The 19,660-nt window shown below is 41.2% G+C and overlaps 1 protein-coding gene across 3 annotated transcripts in view; it reads right to left on the reverse strand.

The window, feature by feature from the left end:
* Nucleotides 1–394: 394 nt before the first annotated feature.
* Satb2 (SATB homeobox 2) overlaps nt 395–19,660 on the reverse strand; it is a 181,869-nt gene continuing 162,603 nt past the window's right edge. For 2 of the 3 annotated variants that reach the window (XM_087567274.1, XM_087567273.1), the window contains one exon: nt 395–3,597. In XM_087567274.1, coding sequence (XP_087423400.1) covers nt 3,136–3,597 — 462 coding nt within the window. In that variant the 3' untranslated portion in view covers nt 395–3,135. 3 annotated transcript variants of the gene reach the window in all.

A 19,660-nucleotide genomic window follows, 5' to 3' on the forward strand; every position in this document is an offset into this window, starting at 1 on the left:
TTCATATATGACAAGACAGTGGCTAAACGACTCTTCAGGTCGCCCATGATAGCAGGTGAGCATGAGTATGTTCAGATATGCTGAGACACATATGTAGTTAACGTGTGTGTTCAGATATGCTGAGAGAGACACACAGTTCACATGTGTATGTTCAAGTATGCTGAGAGACACACAGTTAACATGTGTGTGTTCAGATATACTGAGATAGACACACACACAGTTTATATGTGCAATTAAATCCACACGCTGAAAAGAACCGAAACATCTATAACTGCGGGTACCACTGTCTTCTTTCTAAAACATTTTTCTTAGATTCTCCAGGTCTTGTTCCACTGGAAGACTTAAAGTGGGAAAGGGGGAACCATGCCCAGTAAACTATTTGACAAAAACAAAGTCAGATTTATTGAATGCGTTTTATTTAACAACCAAAAAATTCTAACAGCCTAACAATGCACATAAGTTAAAAATTATCACTTAGTGATAACAAAGATAGTTGATTTACATGGAAAAAAGAACATTTACAATATGTTAATCCTTATTCACATTATTGATACTGCAATAAAACACAATTTGTTTTTTTTTTCTTCATTTCACAAAAAAAAAAAAGGCGGGAAATTGTGCTTTGTCAAGAGGCACTACAAGAGAAAGTTTCTTCTTCCAAATAGATATTATATGACAGATATTGAATAAATAGACATATATGCATTGTAATTCGCAAAGATCTGGCAAGACCACAGGCTAAAATGCCCACAGATTCACTTAGAATCACTGCAAACTCGGCAGTGAAATTAAAAAACAAAAGGCAAGACTTAGCATTGAAAAATACCTAATAAATTTTTGGTTGAAGTGTAAAAGATACCAAATGCGGATGCCATCGATCGATGAACCACCTGTAAGAGCTTGGCAAAAAAATCGGTGTGGAGGGTGTGTACAGAGTGACTTCAGCAACAGTGTCAGAAGACAATTTGGAAAGAGTAACTCGGAGATCAGGAAGCAGCAACTGTGAACTCTCGGATTAAAGCTGCAGCATCTACAGAAAGGGGAAGGGCAGGCCCAGGCCTCGATTGCAAACAGCCATCCTTTTGCAAAGACGCGTGACACTCACGTCAAGGTTAACTGTTTTAAACATCATTATTTGAAAAAGTACAGGAAAACGTCCCTTTGAAAACTCCAGAGGTTACTAAGCAGCTAGAATTAGCTTGTATTGCAACGTGTCTTCTCCCTGTATAGTGTAATTTCTGAGTTAATATCTACACATAGAGGTTTGTTTTTTTTAAACTCCTACCTCTTATACCTTTCAAATATATAAATAGTATTAACAGTTATATTACAATGTTTGTGTAGTAAACAGAAAATAAATTTCAAAGTGATATTGCATGAGGTCTTTGACAAGGTTGCATGAGGATACAACTCAAAAACAAGACAAAACAAAACAAAATCCAACCGTGCGGGACTGTTGAGTGGCCGTCTCAAGCCTGGAGTGGGTTCTGGGGGCCTGGCCCCTTGCTATCTCTGTCAGTGGAACTGGAAGGGAATGCTACTGTTTCTAATAGGAAACTGGAGGAGACTTGGCAAAGTGTGGTAGACTGCAGCTTAACGCTTGTTTCACAAAACAGCCCGTTGGCATTAGTTCTGCTTTACGTAAGGTAAGCGCAATGTGGGGCACTGGGACAATTATTTCCTTTTCCGATGAGTAGGTGACTCTGCTGAAATTGCTTCCCTTACTTTATTTATTGCCTGGAGGTGCATAATGATTCCAAACCAGGTTCCTGTCAGGGCTGCCATGGCAGGGGAAGGGCAGAGGCACGTGAGCTCAGGGTCTGCAGAGGTTTGGCTAAGCGAAGGGGGTTTGTGAAGAAAAGAAGTCCAAACGGAAGAGGAGTAAGAAACGCTTGGGGAGCGGGGCGGGTGGAGATTCATTTGAGTGGAAGCCCCTCAAACCGGGCAGAAACTTCTTTCTCTAACCTAGCATTACCTTGAACTATGCTCTATTTAAAACAAAACAAAATGAAAACAAAAACAAAAGAAATCCAGAAAACAAAAATGAAACGAAAGGAAACAGTAACATCCCAACAATTTTAAATGAGCAGGCTTAATAATTTTAAGATTTGAAGCCACAAGCAGGTAAATAAACTTCACGACAAAATGTGGCTCATAGCATGGATCCCATAGGTCATCCAATATCAGAATGTCATTCATCGAGACTGCGCTAAAGGTCAAGTTTCCCCTGCACTGAACTTGGCTCGGGATTCCACCACAGAATACACCTGCTCGCTACAGTGCTGACATACTCAGTAACGGAGTGCGGAAGGTCACGGCGTTGCGTCATTGTCTTAAAGTGTGCATTATGTCCTTAGGAGTCATTTGCCTTACGTCGTTTTTTAACAGGCCCTGGTTGTCTCTCACTTTACTCTCTTCTTTCCTCTTTTCTCTCTCTTTTTTTTTTTTTTTTGGCAGTGTTATTTTGTTAAATACATACCTCAAAAATTACCCATTAAGCTGCCAGATAGGAAGCCATAGAATTAAAAAAAAAATCAGGGACAAACACACAAAATAAATAGGAATTCAAAAATAGTTACCCCGCCCTGAGAGCAGGCTGCAGTTTCTCCAAAAGTCAAAGCGACTCACTGTGAAGTGGTATTATTTTTTATACATACACGAGTCTTTTGTTTAAGAACTCATTTCACAGTCTAGTCCTTCAAATTGTAAAGTTCTCTGTCCCATGCAATTTTTAATATATATATGTAAATATAGAGATATGTACATATACATATACACACACACTCGTAGCTTCCTTCATTTATTTCCTGGGTCTTCCCATCCTGGAACTTGTCTGGTGTCTCTTCGTAGGTCCAAGAATGATGGCAGGGTCTCCCGTGACTAGAATTACTATGGTCCAGTCAATTGTAAAAGTTTAACACTTAGTGTCTTTGCCAAGGCGACGTCTGATTCAGAAACTCTGAGTTCACTCAGTCTATAGGCTATCCTGTGTAACAGAGGAATGCCATTAAGGGTAAGAAAAATAAAACAGACATAAAATAAAAAACAAAATAAAACAAAGCCGAGAGGAACTTTAAAAGAAACTAAAGCGGAAAGTCCTTGGACCCATGTATTGCGCTGCCTGTGGAGCTCACATTATCTCTGGTCAGTTTCAGCAGGGGCCACCTTGTTCTTCTCTGCGCTCTCCTCCTCGGCCTCCACCTTGTACATCTCGTCCGAGCCTTCCTCGCTGTCATTCTCCTCAGACTCTGTCAGCAGCTCCTCGTCCTTATACTCCGCCACGTCCACCGCGGAGCCCAGATGCTCCTTCAGCTTCCCATGATGCTTCACGTGGTACCTCTGGTTCTGGAAGAACTTGATGATGGTGTGTTTAGGGAGATCCAACTGGGCTGAGAGTGTGTGGATGGCTTCTTGGTCAGGATAGAGGCCTACATCATGGATGAAGCTTTGAAGGATGCCCAGTGCTTCCAAGGAGATCTTTGTGCGAGACCGAGGTTTTTTGGCACAACTGTCTTCTGTTGGAGGAGGTGGTGGGGGTGCTTCTTCTCTGGGAGGGGAGCTCTCCTTAGTTGGCTGGGACTGCTGTCGATGAAGGACCTGAAAAGCAGAAGAGGGAAGACTTAGTGTGACTGGGATCTTAAGTTTGCAAGGCCACCAGACCTCTGCGACATTCATTATCTCCTTCAGACTACACTCAGACAAAGGCAAGTCTTGGGAAAGCTGAAATCATTTCTGAAGATTTAGATTCTCATCTATGAAATGTGAAATCCTAAGAGTCATGTGAGCCAGGTAAGGTAGGACACGCTTGTATAACTCCAACGTGAAGGAGGTGAGGGCAGGAAGATGTCCACGAATCTGAGTTTATTGGGCTACACTGAAATTTGATGCCTGACTAGACTGCAGAGCAAGACTTTGTTTCAACAACAACAACAACAAGGAAAGAAAAGAAAAAAAAGAAAAGAATCGGATAAACTAAACCATCATTGAAATTGTGGGCCATTGAGTAGTTAAGCCATGTACCTGAGGTTATATGGAGCAGGGCTTCATTGAGGAGCTTGGCTTTAAATCACCTCCACTTGTAAAGATACCCAATTGCACTAATGACAGGTACTACAGTTCAACTTTAGACTCCTCTGCAAGCTGGGGGAGCTAGGCAGGTCTTTGAACCTCCATCTCATCTTGTGTCAGAGAAGGATTAAGAAAGTAGCATCCTGCTGGGAAGAGAGAGGCTCCCAGGCCCAACCAGGATGACATTAGCTGAAATACCCAACAAAGGGGAGAGAGAACCTGTAGAGACCCCCTCTAGTAGATAGCATGGCTACCAGGTGAGGGATGGAGCCACCCACCCATCTCAAAAATTTTAACCCAGAAATGTTCCTGTCCAAAGGAAAGACAGGGATAAAGTATGGAACAGAGACGGAAGGAACGGCCATCTAGAGATTCACCCACCTAGGGATCCATTCCCTCTGCCGACACCAAACCCTGATGCCAAGAAGCGCTTGCTGACAGAGGCCTGGTATGGCTGGTCCCTGAGAGGTTCTACCAGCACCTGACCAATACAGATGCAGATACTCACAGCCAACCATTAGACTAAGCTGGGGGACCCCAAAGAAAGAGTTGGAGAAGGACTGAAGGATAAGGAGGGGATTGCAATCCCATAGAAGAACAATAGTATCAACTAACTGGATTCCCCAGAGCTCCCAGGGACAAAACACCAACCAAAGAGCACATATAGAGCAACTGTGGCTTCAGCTGCATATGTAGCAGAGGATGGCCTTTTCTGACATCAATGGGAGGGGAGGACCTTGGCCCCATGGAGGCTTGATGCCCCAGGGTAGGGGGATGCTAGAGCAATGAGGTAGGAGTAGGTGAGTGGGTGAAGGAGCACCTCATAGAGGCAAAGGGGAGGGGAGAGAGGGGGAATAGGATGGGGGTTGTGTGGAGGACATCATTGGAAATGTAAACAAAAAATGAAAGAAAGAAAGAAAAAGGAAGTGGCATCTCAAGCATGGCTCAGATATTAAATGCATACTGTATAAGCAATACACTGTCCTGAAGGGCAGAGGCAACAGGGAATCTTCTCAGTAAGGGGGCATAGTCACTGCTCAGTGCTTCTTGGGAAAGCAAATGAGCTCAACTCTGCCCACTGAGACTGGATTTGGCCCAGGAAGTCACAACTAGCCTATCCCTGGCTTGGTGCAAACTTCCAGTCAGTGATAATCATTGGTCTTCTTGGCCACATCGTTCCCCAGGTGGTAGAGAGAAATAGTACTTTGAAATGGATAACACACCCTTCATCGAATGAAAAAAAAAATCTTATCTTCTTTTAGATCTGATTTTGCTCTTTAAATATTATTTTAAATATGTAAAAAATTTCAAGCAATTTAAGATTCTGTATGTTTAAATTTTAATTGACTGCTTTAACCACATTTAGATAGGCATTTTAATATCCCTATAAACTAATTAACCCTGTTTTGAACATACTTCCAAGTTTCTATTTCTTAATTTTTAATTGCAAGATTTACTAGCTAGCTGTTAAAATTTAAATATTTCTTTTCTTTTTTTTTCATAAGTATACCTCTTTTTATTTCTACCTATGCTACACGTTCATGAAAGAAAACCCTAAGTGGGCCTCAGCCACCACTGTTACCACTGCATGAAATAACTTCCATTTTAATATGAACTTACTGACTCTACGAAGACTGGAAGGGAGAATGTCACCCAGCAAGGAGACATGGCCAACACTGCAGCTGTCTTGCAGCTACATGTCGCAGAATTAAAAGGCAGCAATGGTCATCTCTGCTGAGAGGCGGGCGGTCATGCACAGAGGAGAGGATCACAATGCCTGTGCTAAGATGCTGCCCAACTTCCTGTGTCCTCTCTGAGCCCATTATAACGACAGGGTCACTTAAAAACGACACATGCTTCTTCTTTACAATTTTCAAATATTTTGTGAAAGGTTCTCCCAAACCAGGGTCCCAGATTACACATTTCCAGAGTCCAGGGAGAATTAGGTCCAAGCAACACAGAAAAAGAAGTGTATGTAGCCACACTTAAAAAAAACCCAAATCACCCATGGTATCATCCCTGCCACCATTCCTCCCAGCACAGGACTAGCCATATGGTCCATTGCTTAACTAAGAACCAGCATTGGCCTCAAAGCAGCTAAAGGTGAGAGAATCTGCCATTTGCACCAGTCTCTGGGGCCTTTGATGAAAAGCCTACTTGCACAAGTGAAAACATGCAGCTTTTTATAGAATTTAATAAATAGTAGAGGAGATAAAATATGGCAGCCACAGGAATAGGTTGTTTTTCAAATTACTACCACTAACTATGAAAGCTGAAAGGGGCTCGGCATGGTGGCCCACAGCTGTATAAGCATGTGGGAAGCTTGGAGAACAAAGAACCTCAACCACAAGGCCAGCCTGGGCTACATAATGAGACTACCTACTATAATCAGCTGCTGGCTGGTAGCAGAAAGAAACAGAAAACAAAGGACTATAAAACAGAGGACTAGCGTCCAAATAGTGCTGACCAATTAAAGGCAATGTTCTTAGCGTTTTTGTTACCACTTTCAACTAAGAACAAACTCATGTGGTCTGATGTGGTGAGCTGGCATCAGCAAAAAAAGTGAGACCTCCGTTATTCCAACGTCCTAATTATCCCCGCCAGGGAGAGCGGGGCTGCATTGCAGGCTCCCAGGGCTCTTGGTGGCTTTGACAACAGGAGGATGTGTGCTCAGGGCCTATGATGTGGGCAGTGTGAGCGTGCTAATAAATAAACCTCTGTGTCAACAGGTGAGGGGCTCGGCTTTTGGTGAGAAAGAGGACTGGAATCAGGGACAAAGTACATTCTAGCCGGACATGTGCTCAAGCACGAGTGGTCCCTATTAGAGCAACTCTGTTAATTGGAAAACAAAAGAGAATTAAAGTGCTCCATTTTCTAAATTATGCTTGCCTTCTGTAGTAAAAGCCAGCAGAACGGTTCCATTTAATTGAATAATTAGATTGGTTCTTAAGGGGTTTCCATTGTGCGCTCAGTAGATTTAAAGAGATTTTCCAAAACTATACTTTGAAGTTACTATAATCTTTCTGCATGATAGCATTTGCTCTCCTTAGGCCCTACCAGTTGGACTACTCCACTTCCCCTCGTTTCCTAGGACGGAGCACCACAACACAAATGCGCAAAGAGGACAAATGTGAGACACAATAACGAGACTAGCAGAACGGCTCACTCACGGCTTACTTGATTCTAAAATAGAGAAATAGAAAGGTAATCCTACAATTCTTCATGACAGTGTAGTCTGGACCAAGAGGTAACTGGGAATGTGCTGCACTGGAGGACACTCCTCTACACGGTCAGGAGTATAGGGAGAAATCAGGCTGGAAAAAATGGACTCCCAGGGGACTTTGCAGATCACAGACTAGTAAAGCCTTTCTAAAAAGAGATACTGGCAATAAAAATTCCCCATAAAATGAAATGTACTTTCTGACCAAGCAATACAGAAGAGTGGGTTGGTGGGCATGACAATACAGGCATAAAGTGAGTTCTAGTATTTTCTAACAGACATGAAAAGATCAGGCAAAATACAGAAGACAAAATGAACATCTATCTCTAAAAGTGATCTGCCTTATAAGTTACTGAGTCTTTTGCTTGTATCTTGCTACTGGCCAATGACTGTCTGCCTCCCAACCATAGCACGTAAAACATCTAGAAAGTAGTGATCTCCAAAGATGTCTGCCACAACTATCTTTACTTTTCCAAAATGTTCTACCCCCACTAGTCGAAGAACTACCGTCTCTAGATAGTTTCTAGCAAAAGGTCTGAATGATGTTTCATCTATCCAGGGTCTGTGCATTCTTTTTGGGTAGTGCTTTCCACAATGAGCACAGTACATGGGGAAACAGGAAGTGCAGCTTCACACCTCCAACTCTCTCACTTACAAATGGTCTTTGCCAAGAGCAAACTCAGTCCATGCACACTCCAATTCCTCTCATCTAGAGGTTAGTAGCAATTCATTCTCTATTATCTGTCTGTCTGTCTGTCTGTCTATCTATCCATCCATCTACCCACCCACCCACCCATCCACCCACCCACCCATCCATCCACCCATCCACCCACCCACCCATCCACCCATCCACCCATCCATCCATCCATCCATCCACCCACCCACCCATCCATCCATCCATCCACATCTCTCTCTTCCTCCATTTCTTCCCTGATTTCTCCCACTAATAATTTTAGCTTCTTTCTTTCTCACAGGACAGGTTTATAATCTCACTTCAGTAAGTCATGGTTTTCCTGTCTGAATATGTTATGGCACCTGTCTGCTTCCTTTTAGTAAGTAGAATGGGTCAAGGTTAAGTCTGTGTCTCCAGAAAATACCATGGGAGACACCCCACTGATCCTTGGTGGACACACTTGCAAGCAATCCCATTCCAGAGTTCATTGGGAAGTTCTTGCATTTATTTATAACTTGCTAGGTTATTTTAATCTTTTTTAAATTTTTTGAGATTATAATATAATTATAAAACTTTTCTCTTCTATTCCCTCCAAAGCCTTCCATATGTTCTCTGCTCTGTTTCAAATTCATGGATTCTTTTTTCTTCACTTGTTTCTCTCTCTCTCTCTCTCTCTCTCTCTCTCTCTCTCTCTCTCTGTGTGTGTGTGTGTGTGTGTGTGTGTGTGTGTGTGTGTGCGTGCGTGCGTGTGTGTTTTCAAGGCTGGACAGTCATTGGTATGCTCCTCCCTAGGGAAGACTTTTCTTGCTCATTCTCATTATTCTTTTGCTGCCTTTAGTTCCTGTGTCGGAGTGAGGCCCTGGAGTTTTCCTCCCTCAGCGTTGGTGTGACAGCTGATGCCATCCTTGTTCTGGCTAGTTTTTAACATCTACAGTCACATAAAACCTGTAGTAACAAGAATACAAGTGTTCCCCAGTGATAGAATAAGTAAACTACTATATTATATTATATTATATTATATTATATTATATTATATTAAGAAGGATGCCAAGCCAACTAGCCCACTGTGGGGAACTACCACAAACTTATTGCTGTGCAAAAGGAGTCAGGTTCGAAAGACTAAAGATTCTACTTATGGGAGAGCCAAGAAAGAAAGAAAAAACAGAAAACACACTGCAATAAGAAAGCCCGAAGCAATTGGGCGGTGGTGCACGCTTTTAATCCCAGCACTCAGGAGGCAGGGCAGGCAGATCTGAGTTTGAGGCCAGCCTGGTCTACAGAGCAAGTTCCAGGTCAAGTGGCAATGCCATGGAGCACACTGTCATTGAGAGTTACTGACTGAAAGGTTAGGAGACAGTCTTTGGGAGATGCTGAAAATATTCTCTGCATTGATGTGGGTATTGATTAAAGGGATGAAAACAGGTCTGAAAGATTATTCTGTATGTTTAAGAGCTATGATTTTACTTTTGATTTTTACTGTACCACCACTCAAGAGGAAAAAAAAAAAGCTATGGGTCCAGAACCAGTGTGATGTGGTGCAGCTGTGAAATATATCAAGCAAGAGGTTTGAGAATTCAAAGGCAGCTTGGGCTGCACACTGAGACTTGTTCTTACAACCAGGCAAAACTTTTAGGGCCCAATGGTTGCTCTTTAATCTCTAATGCTGCACCATCTTCCTGTGATGTTCTGACATAATAAAACACATCACTTTGTAAAGACAGCAAATGCCTCTACTTTCAACCTTTATGTACCCACTAATTCTTCTTGGTTCTTTTGGGTTTTGGAATTTTCTGTCACAAATGCATTTTTGGTATTTCTATAACAAGATTCCTGAAAAGCATATTTTTAAACCTCTCTATCATGGCATCATTCATTTGTTTTCAACATGACTATGGTGGGAGGGGTCACAGTATTGACATATACAAATTCCAGTGGTAGAAAGTAGCAGTCAGAATGGATATTAGCATCCATGAAATCTAAGCCAAATGCTTCAAATATATATATATATATATATATATATTCTATGTACATTACATATGATATAGATCACATATATACTTTATTTCATGGTAATCCCATGTTTTGACCCACATAATAAGAAAACCAAATATGTTCAGCACTCACAGCTTGTGACAGAACATGCATTCTGTATCTCTTGGGTCTGAACATGAAGCCCATGAGCAGAGTGTACAGAGGGAGGCTGAGTAGGTCCTTAGAGCAGAGGGGAAACAAACTCCTAGTCAGACATCCCAGAGGAGGATTATGAGTGGCAGAAACACACAGGTGAAGGAGGTGCTCCAGAGAGGTGACTGGGGAAAGCTCACTGAGGAAGCAGCATAGGTGAATGGTCTGAAGGAGAGGGGGAAGGCAGGGAGCGGCCTGACATGTATGAAAAGTGCTCCAGAAAAAGGAAGCAAGCAAACAGGCTGGGAGAAAAGGACAAGCATGCAGTATCTGGAAAACAACAAGGCTAGCCCACTGGAGTACACTCTCCAATGCAGGGGCCATGGCTGCAGACAGCTTGACATTTATTCCATGTGTGTGCTAATGTGTGAGCATGTCTGTGGAATGAGGTCAGAGGTCAGCTTTGGATGTCTATTCCCAGGCACCTTTAACTCCCCATGCTTCATTTTTTTTTTTTTTTTTTGACACAGGGTCTGGAATGCACTGAGGAAGCTAGACTGGCTGGCCATTTAGTTGCAGGAATTCACCAGTCTCAACCTCTCCAGCACTGGGATTAGGAGCACACCACCATGGGTTCTGGATATAAACTCACGTCCTAGTACGTGTAGCAAGCACTTTAGCAAGTGAGCTATTTTTCCGGACATCCCCCCAACTTACATTTAAATTAATTTAAATATATTTTTAAAACGGCCTTCAGTCCTTCAGCCTCTTAGCCACATCACAGGTGCTTGGACACCTCCTGTATACAACACTAAGACGGACGGCCTGGGCCAAGGTGCTCCATATTCATATAAAGTACTTGGTCCTGCACTGTCAAGCAGTGACACCAGAGAGAGATGGATCCAGTCCTGGAGCATGTGGAGCTCAGGGTGATACAATCCCCGAGAGACCGTGATCATATGATCTATTCTAGCCAAAACCACAGCTTGAGCTGTAAAATACTAGTATAAGACACAGGGCGAATAGCTGTGTGCTCATGTACTAAATCCGAAATATTCAAGTTATACTGTGTTCCTAGATCATCAGTAAATTATTCCACATAAGAACATTAGTGTAAAGTAGCCAGAAATGTGCCTAGACATTTCTACCCTCGAAGAAATAATTAGTCTACATTTAATTGACGGCTGCCTTCTTCAGCTGTGGCACTTACCGCACCTAAAAGGAATTGTGTTACACAATCTTAGCTTTGAGTTGGCAGAGAGAAAAGTAGATCCACTCACCAAATATCTGGGTACTTACAGGGGTACCTACAACAACTGGACCCATTCATTTAGAGGGCTTCTAAATAAGGAGGTCTAGGTCCAACAATTGAGAGTTGGTGAATAAGTAAGCCATGGGCTTACTTAAATGAGTTAAAAGTTCAAAGCCTGGTAAAGTTCCTTTCTTTTTATTTTCTGAAATCTCTCTGAGCTGAGATATTAACACATGTGTACATGAATGAACATGAAACTAACAATTCAGGAAGAAAAGTTGTAGATATATTTCTAAGGGATGCCATCATCCAAACAGAGCCTTCCTGACCAGTTACAAAGCAGAGCTATAATATGGACACATGTTGCTTCTCTGTCTTAAAACTAAAACCTTGGAGAACAGAAGGAGCTCACGGTACCATGACAAAAGCCGACAGAGAGAGATAAAGCCCTCTTCTTAAAGCTCTCAGCGTTCAAATAGATTTTGAAGGCCTCAATGAAAACCAGCTGGGAGCCATGTGTAAAGTATAATGGTTCTTGCCTGCAGGGAAGGAAGTAAGATCTTGAATGATTAAGTTTAGGAAAGTATATAATTCACTGTATCATTACGGGGTGAACTGGATTACTTATAATAAGCCAAGACTTTGTGGTCGTTTTTATATAGAGAAAATGAGAAATGATTATGGAGGTGACTGTAGAGGGTGGTGGAAGCATGGTAACAGGTTAATGCAGCTTTCCAGGTGGCCAAGTGTGGCTCTCTAGGACAAGATTCACCCACACAAGTAAGCCTTGTTCACAGCATAAGGCACAGCAGCAGGAGGTGACTAGGACAAGGACAATCTTCTGTCCACATCTACTAAGCGTTAAAGTCAAAATCTTTTACCCACTTTGTTTTACCTCATCTATGCCAATAAATAATCAAAAAAATATTTCTGCATCAAAAATTCCAAGAAAAAATATATAAACCAACAAGAACAATTGGTTGAAAGCCCTTTGGCATAAGTCCACTGTAGCACACCAAACACAGGAACGGGTGCATGGTATTATTTTTACCCGTTACTATATATAAAATGTCCTGTACTTGAGGTTTCAACAACTCAGTGGCAAGTTTCCCTCCACCCCATCAAAACCAGCAGTAGAGACTATTAATTTGAGTCTAAAAATTCAGCAGGGGAAACACCTAACATTGGTGATTATAAACTGGAGGAATCAACTGTACGACCAACGTAGCTCACCCACTGGGCTGTGAACTGTGGATGTCGTGCCTAGCTAAATGCTCAGGACTTCTTGGTTATGCTGCACTGAGCCAATCCCACATCTCTGGTCTCTGTTTCTAGCTTTAGCTTTGCTTTTACCTGTTGAGCACTGGCTCTTCTTCCTGCTATTAATCTACATGTAGTAAGTAAGGACATTGTCACCAAGTGTAGGCATTTACTTCTAGCATCTATCTGAGAACACACACACACACACACACACACACACACACACACACACACACGTATATATTCTCAGAATATATATATGTTAAGAACAAACACTTATGAAGTTGATGTATATAGAATACATATACTTATGAATGAATATATATATATATATATATCGCTATTTCTGCTCTTCTAGGGCACTAGATAACTCATAACAATCAACTGTTTAGAAGTTTCAAGCAAGTTTGGGGTTATAAAGTTCTAGTTTCAAGGCAGGTCCTACTCCAAGTACCACTATTTGTCGGCCTTGAGAATCTGGAGCAAGCTATTCTGAGTCTGTGTTTGGCACCTTGGCAGATCATTTTTGCAGTATTAAGAAGAAAGATTAAGCAAGATCATACCTATGAAATATTTGGCAGAGATCTGACCATAACCAAAGCCTTTTTAAAAAGCAATTTTCATTTCAAAGGATTTATTTTATTAACCATGTACATATGTATATGTGAATATGTGCATGTTGAATGAGAAGGCAGAGGGGACACCTAAAGCTGGAGCTACGGGCAGTTATGAGCTGCCCAATGTGGGTGCTGAGAATGAAATTGGAGTGTCTGGAAGAGAACAGTATGTGCTCTTAACCGCTAAGCCATCTTTCCAACTCTAAGCATGTTTCATTTTTAAAATGTGAGAAATACTTAAAGAACAATACTAAATTCCTCATGCATTTTTCTGTCAATATGCTTATTATTAAAAATAGCAACAATTTCAGGGATTGGCCCTTTCACCTTAAGGGTCCAGATGGATGAGAGGACATCTCTGTTAGGAACTTCTCTTCCTTCCTTCCTTCACCGCAGACTTCGTAAGTATTACCAGCTCTTACCATGGTACCTGGCACATGGAAGCTGCCTCAGGAGCATTTGTCACACAGAACTGAACCTCAGAGCCAGAGTCCCCTTTGAAATGGCTCATAGCTGTGTGAACTCTTAGGGTCATATAGTCCTCTCTAGTGGTTCTTCAAACAAGACCCATGGAGCTCAGTGAAACTGCACTGTATTAAGACAGCCATGACAGCAGCCTATTTCCAAACAAAACTACAGTGTTACTGCTCATTGCCTTGACTGTGCTAAAATTTGCACCAAAGACACAAAACTACAGATAGGGAAGTGTGGCCCGTGGTAGTCAACATGATAGTACCAAACACCTCACAGCAGCCTTCCGCTCGTGTTTACAAGCTCACGTCTGCAGTGACACCACCTTTGTGTAAGAATAATCTTGATTAAGCGACACAACCTTATTAGTTAATACTAATTATTATTAATCTCACAACTTGAAAACACACATCTCTCCTTAATATTCTATGTGGGGAAATGACATTGGCATGAAGCTCTTCTGTGACACAGCAAAGTCATGTGGTGGTCTTGAGAAAGACTTTCCCCGCACTTAGTCTCCAAGCAGAATGCTTCCGTTACAACTGTTTACACTGAGGCTGAGACGCTCTTATGCCGTGGAATATCATGTTACTTGATGGGACAACTAATAGGAAACCTATGATTATTCAGATTTGAGTAGATAGTTCTTTAAAAATGGAAGGTAGGGGCTGGAAAAAGCTTAGTGGGTAAACTTTTTGCTGTACAAGTTGAGGACTGAATTCTCATCACCAGCACCCAGGTACAATAGCATCTAGCTGGAGTCTGGGCAACACTGGGCAGGAGGAAGCAGGCAGCTCTCTGGGTTAGGAACTTGATAACCAGCTACTCTAGTGGAAACAGTAGCTTCAATAAGAGAGTGTCTCAAAAAACTAACATGGATCCTGCTGTGTGTCTTTAATCCTAGCACCTGGGAAACAGAAACAAACAGGCCTCTTGAGTTTGAGGTTTACATAGTGAGTTCTAGCCAGCCAGGGCTATAGAAAGAGACTCACTCTTGTATGTGTGTGGAGCATCCAGTGTTATCTAGTTTCTCTCTATGCACACACATAGGTATATGTACTGCACATACAAGCACATACATACATACATACATACATACATACATACATACATACATACACAGAGAATGAAGTAAGCCTGTCACTTTAAGTAAAATATCTAACAGTATTTACTTGTGATGGTCAGATTTGACCTTTTAAGTAAAAATGAGAGTTTGAAAAGCTTTAACCGCCACAATAAGCTTATCAACATCCCAACACATAGAAACTTTCCTAACAAAAATTAGTAGTGGTTTAAAAGATGCTTTTTAGAAATGCTATATTCAGAAATCTCAACATTTATAAGATCTTCATAAACGAACAAAACAATATTTCCCATGTGACCAATATATAACACTGCAGAGTTATACACTGGCAAAGGATCCAGTCAAAGTTAAATGGAGACCAATGATAAAGTATAAAACTATGAAATATTCGCCAGTACGTTGGCTCGATTACATTTGGAAAATTCCATTTTGCAAACAAAAACATTGTCACTTTCAAAGTCTTGCTGAAATATCAAAAGAGAATTTCTCAATTACCTGGAATGCCTGTTGAAATATCTCTTGCTATCCTAATTACTTTATAGCTTCAACCAAAAGTACATATTACATAAAGCACACAGCATTTCTGCGAAATCTAGTTGCCTTGCATTAAAAGCATTAAATATCATATCTGACATTAAAGTATCTTCAAATGTATATAAATGCTGGTATATATTAAGTTTTAGCAATATGATTTTCATAAAATATATCCTTTACACACACACACACACATACACACACACACACACACACACACACACACAGAAGCACACAGGCGCACACGTGCACCCGCATGCACACACTATGTACAATTATTTAAAACTTAGCAGACTCTTCAGCTGTAAAGGTTAATTTCCAGGGGGCAAGACTGATATACATTACATATTACTGGGGTCATCAGCTGCAAAAATGAAAGTGGGTCACAAGACCAAAAAGATTGAAAACTTCCATATTATTTGAATCACGCTTGAGACATGAGCCTGACTTTCCCTAATGATTATCTAGTTCTTTACTAGAACATTCAAAATAGATTCTGCAGTTGAAAGCATCCTTGCTTGAGTCAAATCATGTAGGGCCCCAGAGCAGGGCTGTAGGGAAATCACACACACGTTATGATTTGCCTCTTGACTTTATCACTCAGAGACATTTTCACAGGCAAAACATATTCTCTTAGACACAACTCAGCACTATTTTTAGCTTCAAATGATGTTACTTATGTTGGCTCTTATGGCTGTAATTTCACATCCTAACATTATAAGGCTTATTAAAAACTATAGTTCAGTTCTGTTGCTTTTTTGGGCGATTATACTGTATCCTAAGGTCAAAACTCAGGAAATATGTTATTAAAAAAGAGTACCCATGAAGTGATGACAAACTGCAGACTACAGGTGTTAGATTACATTTTGACTCCAGGCAGGTTTAATATAAGTTGGTTTTCTTTGTACAATTGCTCTTAGCACATACAGCTGTAGGATGGGGATTAAAAAATGGCGAGAGAGAGAGAGAGTGGAGCTCAATAAAGGAAGGCCATGTCAAAAGAAATCAATACAAACAAGCAAACTGATAGGAAGTCCAACATGGAAATCCATGTTCAATATCCTCGAGCCTTAGACAGGCTTTCCTGCAATATTGTAACCAAGATACTATGGGAAGACTTGTATGCTTTCAATGCAGGTTAATAATTGTTTCTCAAAATGAATGCTTTGGACGAAGATAAAAGCATTACAACATTGTGACACAATAATCTGTTAACGTAAGATTAGTGTTGGAGGAAACGTGGGACTTAAAACAGCCTTGGCCTTATAGCATTGCCTTCAAGGTAATAAATTGAGAACAACTATACCAACAACTTTGGAATAGTTTGGGGTAAAATAAATATGTTGCAGTTATTAATAATGGTCTTAGGGATGGACAGAATCTGTGACCATCCAAGAGGCAGCCCAGTAAAGCGCTTCCTTCATACAACTGAGTGAGCTGGTACAGTAAGAACAGCGAGGCTGAGAGGAATACCTAGGTCTCAATTAAATGGCCACCAAGTGTAAGATTAGGCCATACCTTCCTCTAAAACATGGTTCTCAATCTTCGTAATGGTGCAACCCTTTAGTATAGCTCCATAGAATTATCTTTGTTGCTACCTCATAACTGTTATGTTGTTACTGTTGGCCATTATAATGTAAATATCTGTGTTTCCCAATGTTCTAAGCAGACCCCTCTGGAAGGGTTATTTGATCCCTACCCAAAAGGAGTCGCAACCCACAGGGTGAAAACCACTGCTTTAAGATACTTCATATTGCATAAACATGGTTTGTTTGTTTGTCTGTCTGTTTGTTTTCAGGTTCTTCCTTGCCCCAGATACTCCATTTTAAAATCAGCTTTTGACTCCATTTTGGGAGAAAGGAGTGACTGAAGCCTCTTTAATTTGTACTCTTTCTGTAAAGCAACCAGGTCTACAGATATATTCTCTGTGTGCTGTGTGATATGAACTAAGTTAATATGAGCAGTTATGATTGGAATAATGACAACAACAATAACAAAAACAACAACAACAACCTGCCTAAACAGGATTATTATTGTTATTGTTGAATTGTTATTGTTGAAATGGATAAATGATGTATTTACTCTTATTCAATAAATTATGACACTGTAGAAAGACAGAAATATGTTTGCTTATGTTTCTGGCATAAAGTAGTCATGATACCAAGAAACACATCAGGACCAAAACCAAATAAGCAGAGAGATCTAGAGAGAAGAGTTCAGTGCTTATGAGTACTTGGTGCTCTAATAGATGGGTCAATTCCCAGGGCCAACACGAAGGCTCACGACCATCTGTAAATCAGTTCCAGGGGACCCGAAGCCCTTTTCTGATCTCTGTATGTAACAGCCGTTCACATGGTGCAAATATATACAGGTAGGGAAATATTCATGCACATAAAATAAAATTTAAAAATCTAAAAATTAAAAGCAAGCAGAGCAAGCAGAGAAGATGCGTTCCACAGTTAGACATTAAGACAGGCAAAACATGGCCACACACTGAACCTAACAGGAATCTATCCTTCCCTTCACGGGCCTCATCTGAGAACCAAGTTTATTGATCATTTATCAATAATGTAAGTGAAAACTGATTTCACAAACAGGACAACATATGTTCCAACCCATGGCTGTATATCCTGCCCTAGGAGGAGCCTGGCCCTGAGCGGTGTCACATGCCTACCAAACACACCCTTCCATTTCCTCCCCTTTGCACACCATTATCACCTTTATCATGGCTTCTTACAGGATAAAACTTGGCTTACACATTCACAGGAAAAGAGGCCTATCTTTTGAAGACAGATTTAAGGGACAGGCAATGACAATGTGCTGCAAAGATTTCATATTTATGTTAAAACAGTAGAGAGGAACACGGAAAGGACTGGCAGTTACTCTGAGAACTGATTTTTAGGTGAACGTGTCTTGCTTCACTGGTGTAACTGGGAAAGAATGGTCCTTGTCCCAGCCCACAGGAAAGAAGTTCTTGAGTTAAAGATAACCAGAGTCACTGACCAGCAGGTGAAAGGTTAGGATGACTTGAGTCACAGGAATTCAAACAGCATTAAAAGAAACAGCCTGAAAATTCGTAATGGTTCTTAGATGGCCAAAGGCCAAGAGAGAAAGACATGTTAAGTTTTCAGGTTAAAATGACCACCAGAATTCTGAAGCAGTTAATCTAGGTGGCTAAATAATTCTCAAGAGAAGTAAAAATGTGACCGAAATGCAAACAACCTGGGCACCGCCTGGGAGATGCGATTTGTGAACTCTTAAGTTGGGTTTTACTAAAATAACAAAACGGGGGTGGTGCTAGCCAATGACAGTCACATTGGTGCAACACAGGGTGTAAATTATTTGAAGAGAATGCTGAAAACATTTGGTTGCTTATTTGGGGGGCAAGGGGCAGAGGCAGGTTACTGTGTGTCTGAGACCCGGGTAGGACATGGACTGGGCCACACTTTCTGTATAATTTTTACAGTGGGGACACTCCAAAGGCAGAACAATCTGACAGTTATGGTTAGTGAAAATATTAGACGTTCACCAATAATATACGACCTCAGCATATTTCTGCTTTCTGGATATAACCACTTAATAACAGGACTTGAGAAAACTGCACTGCGTGAATCAAACACATAAAAGTACGGACATGCCTTTTATAGAAAGCAGATCTTAGGCAGGGCATCATAATCAGTGACTCTGGTAAAGGACAAACTCTACTGCATTACCACACCACTGAGATATTACAGTTTATTATACCCTGAAGACCAGACTGGGTAAACCAAGTCAGATGATCTAAGCAGGGCTGTTCCTCAGACCATGAAGCAGAGGTCTCTGAGCCAAGATTCCTGGTGAGTTAGTTCTTAAAGGGTGTCAGATGAGGGCTCTGGGCTCACAAGGCTACTTTGCAACCTTCATTTACTCCCGCCAGTGGCAGGCCTGCTGGCTATTTTCTTTCAAGAGAAGAACACAGGGACATAAGTAAAGCTTCCCAAGGGTAAATGAGCTGTCAATCCAGGAGGGTTGTTTTTCAATACTAAACTCTAGAATACTAATACTTCACTGTGAGGACATTAGCTTTGCATCCTTCATATCAATGGTTGCTCTAACTTCAACAAGGTAAGGAGAGACTCTTACATCGCAACTTTGTGCCAGGATACGTAGGAGGAGGTGGGGGCCTGGAAGAACTAGGCCCTCTTATTTAACCATGAAAACTGAGACAAGAAAACCAGTCTCTTCCTCCAGGATGGTGACTGGGAACAAAATCCTCAGTTCCTAATTCCCTAGGGCAAAGAAACTAGACGGGAGGTTCCTTTTCCCACAAGAAAGATTCTAGTCTCTAAGCTGTAGAAGACTTTGGTGTTCCCATGAG

The sequence above is a fragment of the Rattus norvegicus genome, chromosome 9 (assembly GCF_021556685.1).
Source record: "Rattus norvegicus strain SHRSP/BbbUtx chromosome 9, alternate assembly SHRSP_T2T, whole genome shotgun sequence".
In the NCBI taxonomy this organism is placed as follows: Eukaryota; Metazoa; Chordata; class Mammalia; order Rodentia; family Muridae; genus Rattus; species Rattus norvegicus.